The sequence below is a fragment of the Phacochoerus africanus genome, chromosome 3, assembly GCF_016906955.1.
Source record: "Phacochoerus africanus isolate WHEZ1 chromosome 3, ROS_Pafr_v1, whole genome shotgun sequence".
Classification (NCBI taxonomy): Eukaryota; Metazoa; Chordata; class Mammalia; order Artiodactyla; family Suidae; genus Phacochoerus; species Phacochoerus africanus.
In genome coordinates, this window is record NC_062546.1 from 122717532 (window position 1) to 122730919 (window position 13388).

Genomic DNA, 13388 nt, shown 5'->3' on the forward strand with positions numbered 1-13388 from the left:
CTTGATCCTAGAGGAAAGAATAGCTTTCAGGTTTTGCACATTGAGTATAATAGCTATGGCTTTATCATAAGTGGGCTTTATTATGTTCAGAAATTTTTCTCTATACCAACTTTGATCAGATTCCATCAAAGTAAGATCATATAGTCTTTCTCTTTCTTGTCAGCTTATTTCACTTAGCATAAAGCTCTCAAGGTCCATCAATGTAAATTTTTAATTTTAGCTATTTTTCAGTCTTAATGTTTCAGTTTCATTCTTTTTTGTATATATTTCCCTGATGTTATTTTCCATTCATTTCACACTTACTTCTTATAGCAGTTATGTCAGCTTCTTTTAAAATCCTTTGTAATTCCAACACTGCCATCTGTTGATTGCCTTTCCCTTACAAGTTATTTAGATTTTCATATTTCTTTGTATATAAAATAATTTTGGATTGTATCTTGGACATTTTGAATATTATGAGACTTTGGGCCTTATTTAGTTTCTATGGAAAATAATAAGTTTTTAAGGCAACTGATCCAGTTTAGGCTACAAGTTTTTACTGGCCTTCAGTGGCTATGTTTCGTATGTCAGCTCAGTTTTCAAGGTGTTTTCCATGCTATTTGGATAAAGTGGATCACCAATCTGAGACCTGCAAAATGTCATACCCCATAATTTGTTCTCAAAGACTTTAGAATTCTCTTGAGCGTCAGATCCACTCAAGCACAGTTTGAGGTTAAGTGCAGGACTTCACAAACAACTTTATGGTATCATTTTCTGCATTCTTTTAGACACTTCTTGGCTTCCAGGGGTTCCCCTGTTCCAAGTCTTTTTGCTAAAAAGCTAGGTTTTAATTTCTCCACTCTGCCATATACTTCCTGCTACTATGTCTGCTTCAGGAGCCAAGTGGCAGGAGAACAGAGAAAAAGTAGGGATTCTCCCCTTGCTCTTGGGGATACAGTTCCCCTGGTCATAAATGATTCCCTCTCTCAGGGTTTTAGGTGCCTTCCTGGCCATCACTGCCATATGCTATGGTGGGATTTCCTGAATGTCAGGGGTGGGAGGAAATGACAACATAGAGGATTTTCCCATTTCCTCATACCCTTGGGGTCCCTTTTCCCTTTCTTCAAGCCAAAGAGGGCTTCTTCTGGAGTGCTTTTTGTCCATACCCAGTTTTATGCTGCTGTCAAGTTCAGGCCAGAGTATACCACAGGGACCACAAAAAAAGGTAACTCACCTGAGGATTAGTGTAACTTCAAATATTGGCTTCCTTCCCCAACCCACCAGCTACAATTTAGAGAGTAAATTTCAGAGTAAGTTACCTGGACTACTTTCAGAGTCCAGGTAACTGACTTATACATCTGTCCAAGGTTTTTAGTTGTATCCAAATGGAAGAGATGTAGTGGGGTATCTTACTTCCATCTTAATCCTTGTTTGTATATTTATGTTTTCATAAATCATTATAAGAATCTTCTAAGCACTGTTTAATTTGTGTAGAATACAAAAGAAAATGGAACATTTATTTGAATACATGGCACAATTTTTAAGTAAATTTGATAACTTTATAAAGTAGACAAAATCTGGAGGGGCCAAGTTTATTTCTGGATAATGGGATGATAAAGAAAGGGACAAGAAGTTCCCACTGTGGCTCAGCGGTAACATACCTGACTAGTATCCATGAGGATCCATGTTCAGTCCCTGGCCTTTCTCAGTGAGTTAAAGGTCTAGTGTTGCTGTGAGCTGTGGTATAGGTTGTAGATGTGGCTCAGATCCCATGTTGTTGTGGCTATAGTGTAGGCTGGCAGCTGTAGCACTTATTCAGCTCTTAGCCTGGGATCGTCCATATGCCACAGGTGTAGCCCTTTTTTAAAAAAGGCAAAAAAAAAAAAAGAAGAGACAATACCTTTGCCTTCCCAAGACACCATGAAACACTGGTTCTTACTGTCTAAGGGTGTCTGTCTTATGATGGTGCTAGGGATTTCATGGGTTGCATTTTAATTAAGCACCCCAACAAGAAGATAGCTAGAACAAAGATTTGCCTTTGGAGAAATGTCAGGCTGTGTGGCTGACCAGCTGGGGTAATTTGGGGGTTTGGATATCTTGTTGGATGACAACATATTCTGCCATGGTTACCACATATGGCCATACAGGATGCAGACGACTGACCCCAAGACAAGCCTTTCTTTTTTTCCTATGTATTTTGAAGTCAATAGCACCTCCCAGAGCTGTGTGCATTAAGGTTGCATGCTCTGCTCACAGGAAAAGTCCTGGGCAATTAGAAAAGTAGAATGTGGCAATGAACATGTCATCTCTTTTCTTCATTTACTCTCTGCCTCTTTCCTCCTCTCCCAGTGTTGGAGGAAGATGACCATGACCTCTTCAGAGTCTTTGAATATCCCTAGAAGAAGCCATCCATTCTCCCTGAGTGCCCCGACAGGACTGAACCACATAGGCTGGCCAGAGCACACATCTGATATTGGTGAGTTACATGCCTCTCTTTTATCTCACACTCGGGTGCCCTGGCAAGAAGGACAAGATGTGACAGCACATTGTTGACAGCTATGTTTACTAGTCTGGCAGAAATAGCTTGAATGTGAGAAATAAAACCATTGTCTTCTACCCCTTCAATGAGCAAGAGGTCCCTGTAGGGAATTCTTGGCCTGAGGAAGATTCCATTATTGAATCCCTTAATCTGGCTCCCTTCCTTTATTTTGAGCAGAACTACCGACCATCCCTTGGGACTTGTAATACGTTATAACTTACAGAAGAAAGAATTACATATATAATTGTCTTTAATCTAGGGATGAAACATGGGTGTTTTCCCTTCTGGGGGACAAGCCTCTACCTTGAGTTTTATGACAGCCTCCCTGTGATTAGATTTAGATTTAGATTTAGATATCTCAAAATCTATGGCAAACAGCATCATATCACATATTTGTCTGTAAAAAGGCTGATTTTTTTTTTGCCAGAAGGAAACTGGGAGCTCAGTGAGAGCAAGGATGGGACTGTTTCAAAGTCACTTTTTTTTTCTCAAGCCAATTTTATCCTTATTGTATCTTGTGGCTGATTTCCCTAGTCTAGATTTCCATATGAATGGAATCATGTATGATCTGGTCTTTTGTGATTGGTTTCTTTTACTTAGAATGTTTTCAAGGTGCATCCATGTCATCACTTGTTTCATTCTGTTTGATGACCAAATAATATTCCATTGTATGGATATACCACAACTTGCTTATCCATTCATCCACTGGTGGTCATTTGGATTTTTTCCATGTTTTGTCTTTTATGAATAATGCTGCTGTAAATATTCATGTACAAGTTTTAGTGAAGACACGTTTTCATGCATATACCTGGGAGTACAACCATCAGGTCTTGACTTATTAACTCTTGATGTTAACTCTTAAATTATTGGAAGAACTGCTAAACTAGTTTTTGAAGCAGCTGCACCATTTTACATTCCTGGTGTAATTTCTCTAGCATCCACATCCTTATCAACAATTTTTTATCGGACCTTTTTTTTTTTTTTTGTCTTTTTGCTATTTTCTTCTTGGCATATGGAGGTTCCCAGGCTAGGGGTCCAATCGGAGCTGTAGCCACCAGCCTACACTAGAACCCCAGCAACGTCAGATCCAAGCCACGTCTGCAACCTACACCACAGCTCACGGCAACACCGGATTGTCAACCCACTGAGCAAGGCCCGCAACCTCATGGTTCCTAGTCGGATTTGTTAACCACTGTGCCACAATGGGAACTCCTATCAGATTTATTGATTCTAGTCTAACTAGTGAGTCAAAATGGTATCTCACTGTGGTTTTGGTTTGTATTTCTCTTTGCATGGCCTGACTGGCCATGTGTATGTCTTCTTTGGAGAAATGTCTATTCAAATCCTTTGCTCATTTTTTAATTGGGATATTTGTCTTTTTTTGAGTTAGAAGTATTTAACGGTGTGGGATCAAATGGGATGGTGGAGGAGTAAAGCATGGCATTCGCCTTCTCCCACAAACACATTAAAAAAAAAAAAAGTCTACATGTAGAACAAGTTGCACAGAACATCTACTGAATGCTGGCAGACCTTAAACCTCTAAAAAGGGCAATAAACCCTCCATGTAACTGGGTAGAACAAAAGAAAAAAAGAGGAGTGGGGGAAGGAATCAGGATGGGACTAGCACTTCTGAGAGGAAGCTGTTAAAGAAGAAAGGAACCCACACCCTGGGAAGCCTCCTGACAGGGAGATCAGCTGAGAAAGAGGGACCTCAAAGCCTCAGAGAAAAGCAAAGCAGCTGAACTAGGAAGGCAAAGCAGAAAGAGAGCCTTTTTCTCTCTCACAAACCATCAGTACCACCTCCCAGGACACTACAACCTGAGACACCCGGGCAGGGGCTGGACGCTGAGACTCAGGCTCTGGAGGTCAGTTCCAGGGAGGGACTAGGGTTGGCTGTATGGAGACAGCCAGAGGGACTAGGAAGTGGTGCACCAAGGGCTGGGGAGCCAAGCACCACAGCTGAGAGAACCTGGGAAGTAGTCTGGGCCCGCAAGAGAAGCAAGGCACCATTGTTGGGGAGGGTAAGTGGAGGAGGGGCAGACTGCCATAGCAGTATCTTTCTCTGCACAGACACAGATTCATAGGGCAGGGCTACGGGCAGCAAGGTGCCTCTTGAGCAGGCTGTGAGCAACGTGCCCCCCTTGCACGGGCTACAGATGGTGGTTCCTCCTGCATGGGCTGAGTTTGATGGGGCGCCTCTTGCATGGTCTACAGGCAGCAGAGGAAAACTCAGTCATCTTAGACTCCAGAAGTGGGCATGGCCTGCCACTACTAGGGGTCTGTGAAGAGGCACTACATATGGCCCAAGTCACCTCTGAGTTGGCACAGAGGAGGGCACTGCAACTGAGCACCACCTGTTATTGCTCTAACTTCCCTGGGAAAGCACACACCCAGCTGCTGCCACTACCAAATGCTCCAGGCACTGCCTACACCTGCCTGTGGGGCACTGCCACTTCCCAGGGCCCTGCACCCAGGAGCTGCCTGTGCCACCTTCCCTTGCCACTGTCAAGGGCTCAGCAACCAGGCACTGACTACTAGCCCTGCTCATTACCTCTATCTCCCTGGGAGCATGCACAGGACCCTAATAATAAATAGTAAGCCCTCACAGAATACCCAGGGGCGCTTTTGCATATAAATAGCCATCCAAGACTACAGTAGTTATTTTCCCTAAACTCACCTAATAAGAAAAATGTAAGCAAAATGAAGATGCTCAGGAACCATTCCCAGTTAAAAGAGCAGGAAAATTCATCTCAGGAGCAAACAATGAAACACACCTCTGCAGTCTAATAGACACTGAGTTCAAAAAGGAGATGGTGAAAATATTGAAGGAATTAAGAGAGTATATCAACAGTTATGCAGATTACTTTAGAAAGGAACTAGAAAATATAAGGAGGGGCCAAGAAAATTTAGAAAATTCATTTCCAGGAGTTCCTGTCATGGCTCATGGTTAATGAATCTGACTAGGAACCATGAGGTTGCAGGTTTGATCCCTGGCCTTGCTCAGTGGGTTAAGGATCCAGCATTGCCATGAGCTGTGGTGTAGGCTGCAGACATGGCTTGGATCCCGTATTGCTGTGGCTTTGGCGTAGGCCAGTGGCTACAGCGGCAATTAGACCCCTAGCCTGGGAACCTCCATATGCCATGGGTGTGGCCCTAGAAAAGGCAAAAAGACAAAAAAAAATTCATTTGCAGAGATACAAGCTGAGTTGAAGGCACTGAAGAGCAGATGAATAATGCAGAGGAATGAATTAGTGACTTGGAAGATAGAAAAATGGAAATCATCCAATGAGGACAGCAGACAGAAAACCAAATGAAAAAAACATGAAAGCAATATAAAAGATCTATGGGATAATGTAAAGCAGGCCAATCTATGCATAATAGGGATTCCAGATGGAGAAGAAAAAGAAAAGGGGGTTGAAAATATATTTGAAGAAATTACGGCTAAAACAGATATAAGAACCCAAATAGACCACACCAAGACAAATTATAATAAAAATGGCAAAAAATAAAGATAAAAAGAGGATTCTAAGGGTAGCAAGAGAAAAAGAGTTAATTATAAAGGAACCCCCATAAGACTATCAGCTGACTTCTCTACAGGAACACTACAGGCAAGAAGTGAGAGTCAAGATATATTCAAAGCTCTAAAAGGGAAAAATCTGTAACCTAGAATACTCTACCCAGCAAGAATGTCATTTAAAAGAGGAGAAATAAAAAATTTCTCTACCAAAAAACAGAAAGAGTACAGCAGTTCTAAATCCATTGAAAAGAAATACTGAAAGGGAGTTCCCACTGTGGCTTAGTGGTAACAACCCAACTAGCATCCATGAAGATGCATGTTCAGTCCTTTGCTGTGAGCTGTGGTGTAGGTCACAGACCTGGCTCAGATCTGGCATTGCTATGGCTGTGGTGTAGGTTGGCAGCTACAGCTCCAGTTCAACCCCTAGCCTAGGAATTTCCATATGCCCATGGGTACAGCCCTAAAAATACAATAAATAGGTAAATAGATAAATAAATAAAAGAAATACTGAAAGGGCTCCTCTAAATAAAAAAGAAGTAAGAAGAAATAGGATGGAGAAAATCACAATTGGAAAGTAATCAATTAGATAAGCCAGTATACAAATCTAAAAGGGAAAAAAAAAAACCCTATTGTAACAGTGATGATAAACCAAGGAACAGCAAAAGGATAAACATGAAGATGTTTTAAAAGAACATCAAAATCATAAAATGGGGAAGGAAAGTAAGAAAATCTAGATACTTTTTTTTAGAAAGTGTTTGGGCCTATATGACTATCAGGCTAAAGCAAGCAGATATAGGAAGGGAATAACATACTTGAAAAACAGGGCAACCACAAATCAAAAATCAAACAATATCTTCGCAGAAACTAAAAAGACAAGGACACAAGCATAAAATAAAAGGAAATTATCTAACAAAAAAAAAAGAGAGAAAGGAATAAAGGAGCATAGAATCAACTGGAAAACAAGGTTTAAAATGGCAATAAATGCATATTTATCAAAAACTACCTTAAATGTCAATGGACTGAATGATCCAATAAAGACGTAAATTGTCAGACTGGATGGAAAAACAAGAGCCTACAATATGTTGCCTACAAGAGACTCACCTTAGGGCAAAGGACACATAAATTGACATAAAGTGAGGGGATAGAAAAAAATATTTCATGCAAATGGAAAAGACAGAAAAGCAGGAATTGCAATGTTCATATCAGACAAAACAGACTTTAAAATGAAGGCCATAAAAAAGACAAAGAAAGACACTGTTTAATGATAAAAGGATCATTTCAAGAAGAGGATATTATACTCATCAATATATATGCCCCTAATATAGGAGCACCCAATTACATACAACAACTACTAGCAGACATAAAAAGAGAAATTAATGGGAATACAGTAATAGTAGGAGACTTTAACACCCCACTCACATCAATGGACAGAGCCTCTAGACATAAAATCAATAAGACAACAGAAATCCTAAATATCACAATAGAAAAGTTAGACTTACTTGCTACAACCAGACGTTACAACCAGAAAATCAGAATACACACTATTTTCAAGTGCACATGGAAACTTCTCAAGGATTAAACACATACTGGGACACAAAACTAACCTCAATAAATGTAAGAGTATAGAAATTATTTCAGTTATCTTCTCTGACCACAATGGCATGAAATTAGAAACGAACCCCAGGAAAATAAATGACAAAAAACTGACTACCTGGAGACTAAACAACACCCTACTGAAAAACCAATGGCTCAGGAGTTCCTGTCGTGGTTCAGCGGAAATGAATCCAATTAGGAACCATGATGTTGCGAATTTGATCCCCGGCCTCTCTCAGTGGTTCAAAGATCCAGCGTTGCTGTGCGCTGTGGTGTAGGTTGCAGATGTGGCTCAGATCCCACGTTGCTGTGGCTGTGGTGTAGGTCAGCAGCTGTAGCTCTGATTCAATCCCTAGCCTGCGAACCTCTATATGCCACGGGTGCAGCCCTAAAAAAATTTAATATTTAATTTAATTTAATTTAAATAAAAAATAAATGGCTCAATGAGAAAATAAAGAAGGAAATTTAAAAATACCTTGAGACATATAATAATGAAAACAACCATTCAAAATCTATGGGATGTCACAAAAGCAAGACATTACAACCAGAAAATCAAAATACACATTATTTTCAAGTGCACATGGAAACTTCTTAGAGGGGAGTTCATAGCAATACAAGCCTTCCTCAGAAAGGAACAAAAATTTCAAACCAACAACTTAACCTACCACCTAAAGGAATTTAAAAAAGAACAAACAAAACCTAAAGTCAGCAGAAGAAAGGAAATCATAAAGATCAAAGAGGAAATTGATAAAATAGAGATTTAAAAAACAGTTGAAGAAATCAATCAAACCAAGAGCTGGTTCTTTGAAAAGGTAAACAAAATTGACAAACCTCTGGCTAGACTCACCAAGAAGAGGAGAGAAAAAAAACAAATTAAACAAAATAAGGAATAAAAAGGAGCAATCATAACAGATACTGCAGAAATACAAAAAACCCTAAGAGAATACTATGAACAATTGTATGCCAATAAATTTGACAACCTAGAAGAAATGGACAACTTTCTAGAAACTTACAGCCTGCCAAAACTGAATGAAGAAGAAATAGAAGAAATAGATTAACTGAACAGACCAATCACTAGAAATGAAATTGAATATGTCATAAAAACACTCCCAGAACCAGATGGCTTCACAGGTGAATTCTGCCAAACATACAAAGAGGAACTTATACCCACCCTCCTTAAACTTTTGCAAAAGGTTGAAGAAGGAACACTCCCAAAGGCATTCTATGATGCCACCATCACCCTAATACCAAAAGGAGACAAAGCTACCATGAAAAAAAGAAAACTATAGGCCAATATCTCTGATGAATATAGATGCAAAAATTCTCAACGAAATTTTAGCCAACCGAATCCAACAACATATAAAAAAGATCATACACTACGACCAAGTGGGACTCATCTGAAGTTCACAAGGATGGAACAACAAAGACAAATCAATCAACGTCATACACCACATTAGCAAAAGAAAAGTCAAAAACCACAGTATCATCTCAATAGATGTTGAAAAAGCTTTTGACAAAATCCAACATCCATTCATGACTTAAAAAAAACAAAAAACAAAAAAAACCCCACCTCTTACCAAACTGGGGTATAGAGGGAACATACCTTAACCTAATAAAAGCCATTTATGACAAGCCCACAGCCAATATAATACTCAATGGAGAAAAGCCGAAAGCCTACCCGCCAAAATCTGGAGCAAGACAAGGATGCTCCCTCTCACCACTTTTATTCAACATAGTATTGGAAGTCCTAGTCACAGCAATCAGACAAACAAAAGAAATAAAAGGTATCCAAATTGGAAGAGAAGAGGTAAAATTGTCACTGTATGCAGATGACATGATAAACGATATATAGAAAACCCTAAGGACTCAACCCAAAACTACTGGAACTGATCAACAAATTCAGCAAAGTAGCAGGATATAAGATTAACATTCATCAACAGCAAAAAAGCCAACAACCCAATGGAAAAACGGGCAAAAGACCTGAACAGACCGTTCTCCGAGAAAGATATACAGATGGCCAACAAACACATGAAAAAATGCTCAACATCCCTGTTTATTACAGAAATGCAAATCAGAACTACCATGAGATACCACCTCACACCAGTAAGAATGGCCATCATTAGTAAGTCCACAAATAACAAATGCTGGAGGAGTTGTGGAGAAAAGGGAATCCTTCTGCACTGTTGGTGGGAATATAAGCTGGTACAGCCACTATGGAGAACAGTATGGAGGTACCTTAGAAATCTATACATAGAACTATCATATGACCCAGCAGTCCTACTCTTGATCATATGCCCACACAAAACTTTCCTTAAAAAAGACACATGCACCCGCATGTTCATTGAAGCACTATTCATGATAGCCAAGACATGGAAACAACCCAAATGTCCATCAACAGACGATTGGATTAGGAAGATGTGGAATATATACACAATGGAATACTACTCAGCCACAAAAAAGAACAAAATAATGCCATTTGCAGCAACATGGATGGAACTAGCGACTCTCATACTGAGTGAAGTAAGTCAGCAAGAGAAAGACAAATACCATATGATATCACTTATAACTGGAATCTAATATACAGCATAAATGAACATTTCCACAGAAAAGAAAATCATGGACATGGAGAATAGACTTGTGGCTGCCCAGGGGGGTAGGCAGGGAATGGGAGGAATCAGGAGCTTGGGATTAATGGATGCAAACTATTGCTCTTGGAATGGATTTACAATGAGATCCTGCTGTGTAGCATTGAGAACTATATCTAGATACTTACACTGCAACACAACAATGGGAGGAAAAAGTATGTATACATGTATGTGTAACTGGGTCACCATGCTGTACAGTGGAAAAAAAAAAGATTAACAATCAGAAATCAGTCTCATTTCTGTATACTAACAATGAAATATTAGAAAAGGAATACAAAAATATAATACCTTTTAAAACTGCACCCCCAAAAATCAAATACCTAGAAATAAATCTGACCAAGGAGCTGAAAGACTTATATGCTGAGAACTATAAAACATTAATCAAGGAAATTAAAGAGGAGTCAAAGAAATTGAAAAATATTCCATGCTCCTGGGTTGGAAAAATTAATATTGTAAAAATGGCCATACTACCCAAAGCAATCTACAGATTCAATGCAATCCCTATCAAATTACCCATGACATTTTTCGCAGAACTAGAACAAACAATCCAAAAATTTATATGGAACCACAAAAGACCCAGAATTGCCAAAGCAATTCTGAGGATCAAAAACCAAGCAGGAGGGATAACTCTCCCAGACTTTAGGCAATATTACAGAGCCATAGTCATCAAGACACTGTGGTACTGGTACCAAAACAGACATACAGACCAATGGAACAGAATAGAGAACCCAGAGATAAACCCAGACGCCTGTGGTCAATTGATCTTCAACAAAGGAGGCAAGAATATAAAATGGGAAAAAGACAGTCTCTTCAGTAAGTGGTGCTGGGAAAATGGATAGCTGCATGTAAACCAATGAAACTAGATCACACCCTCACACCATGCACAAAAATAAACTCAAAATGGCTGAAAGACTTAAACATAAGACAAGACATCATCAAACTCCTAGAAGAAAACATACGCAAAACATCCTTGACATCAACCACACAAGTGTTTTCTTAGGTCAGTCTTCCAAAGCAATAGAAATAACAACAAAAATAAACCAATGGGACTTGAAAGCTTTTGCACAGAAAAGGAAATGATTAAAAAAAAAAAAAAAAGACAGCTTACGGAATGGGAGAAAATAGTTTCAAATGATGCAACTGACAAGGGCTTAATCTCCAAAATATACAAACAACTCATACAACTCAACAGAAAAAAAAAATTTGAAAAACTGGCAGAAGACCTTAATAGACATTTCTCCAAAGAAGACACATGGATCGCCAATAGGCACATGAAAGAATGCTCAACATCAACAATTATCAGAGAAATGCAAATCAAAACTGCAGTGAGGTACAACCTCACACTGGTCAGAAGGACCATCATTAGTAAGTCTACAAATAACAAATACTGGAGAGGGTGTAAAGAAAAGCATACCCTCCTACACTGTTGGTGGGAATATAAACTGGTACAACCACTATGGAAATCAGTATGGAGGTACCTCAGAAAACTAAATATAGAATTACCATATAATCCAGTAGTTCCACTCCTAGGCACATATCCAGACAAAACTTTCATTGAAAAAGACACATGTACTCCTCTGTTCACTGCAGGCACTATTCACAATAGCCAAGACATGGAAACAACCTAAATGTCCAACCACAGATGAATGGATTAAGATGTGGTATATGTACACATGGAATACTACTCACCCACAAAGAGAACAAAATAAAGCTATTTGCAGCAACATGGATGGAACTAAAGACTTTCATACTAAGTGAAATAAGTCAGAAAGAGAAAGACAAATACCATATGATATCACTTATATCTGGAATCCAGTATGTGGCATAAATGAACCTATCTACAGAAAAGAAACAGATGCATGGACATGGAGAACAGACTTTTGGTTACCAAGGGGCAGGGGGTAAGAGTGGGATGGACTGGAAGTTTGGAATTAGTAGATACAAACTCTTGCATTTGGAGTGGATAAGCAATGAGATCCTGCTGTATAGCACAGGAAACTATCCAATCACTTGTAATATAACATGATAAAGGATAATGTGACAAAAAGAATGCATAGATACGGAGTAACTTTGCTGTATAGAAGAAATTGACAGAACATTGTAAATCAACCATAATAAAAACTTAAATATTTCTATCTTGAATACAAGTCCATTATCAGATATATTATTTACATACACACACACACACACACACATATTTTTGCTTTTTAGGGCCACACCTGTGTCATATGGAAATTCCCAGGCTAGGGGTCAAATCAGAGCCGCAGCTGCCAGACTATGCCACAGCCACAGAAATGGTAGATCCGAGCTGTGTCTGCGCCCCACACCACAGCTCACAGCAACAGTGGATCCTTAACCCACTGAGCAAGGCCAGGATCAAACGTGCATCCTCATGGATGCTAGTTGGGTTCATTACCACTGTGCCACAACAGGAATTCCATCATCATTTCATTTTGAAGCACAAAAGGTTTTAAATTTTGATAAAGTCCAGTTTATACACACACACACACACACACACACGTATTTATTTATTTTGATGAAGTCCAGTTTATATATATATATACGTTTATTTATTTATTTATTTATTTATTTATTTATTTATTTATTGCTGCTTGTGTTTTGGTGTCATATAAAGCCAAGGTCATGAAGATTTATACCTATGTTTTTTCTAAGAGTTTTATAGCGTTAGCTTTTACATTTAGGTCTCTGATATATTTTGAGATCCTCTGCATGTGACTATCCAGTTGTCCCAGCACCCTTTGTTGAAAAGACTATTTTTTTCCCCTTTGAATGGTCTTGGCCCCTGCTGTCAAAAGTTGATCATAGATGTATGCATTTATTTCTAGACTGTCAGTTGTCTTCCACTGATCTATCTCTATCTTGGTACTAGTACTGCACTGTCTTATTTACCATTTCTTTGTAGTAAGTTTTGAAATTAGAAAGTTGTGTCTTCCTACTTTCCCCTTCTTCTTCAGGAATGTGTCAGCTATTCTGAGTCTCTTGCAATTCCATATGATTTTTAGAACCAGGTTGTCAATTTTCACAAAGATATCAGTTGGGATTCTGATGAGGATCATTCTGAATCTGTGAGTGAGTTTGGGGAGCACTACTTTCT

General features: G+C 39.0%; 1 protein-coding gene across 1 annotated transcript in view; it reads left to right on the plus strand.

Moving 5' to 3' along the window:
- ARHGEF4 (Rho guanine nucleotide exchange factor 4) overlaps positions 1–13388 on the plus strand; it is a 264639-nt gene that overhangs the window by 159349 nt on the left and 91902 nt on the right. Inside the window, 1 exon segment of the mRNA XM_047772583.1 lies at positions 2329–2455. Coding sequence (XP_047628539.1) covers positions 2329–2455 — 127 coding nt within the window.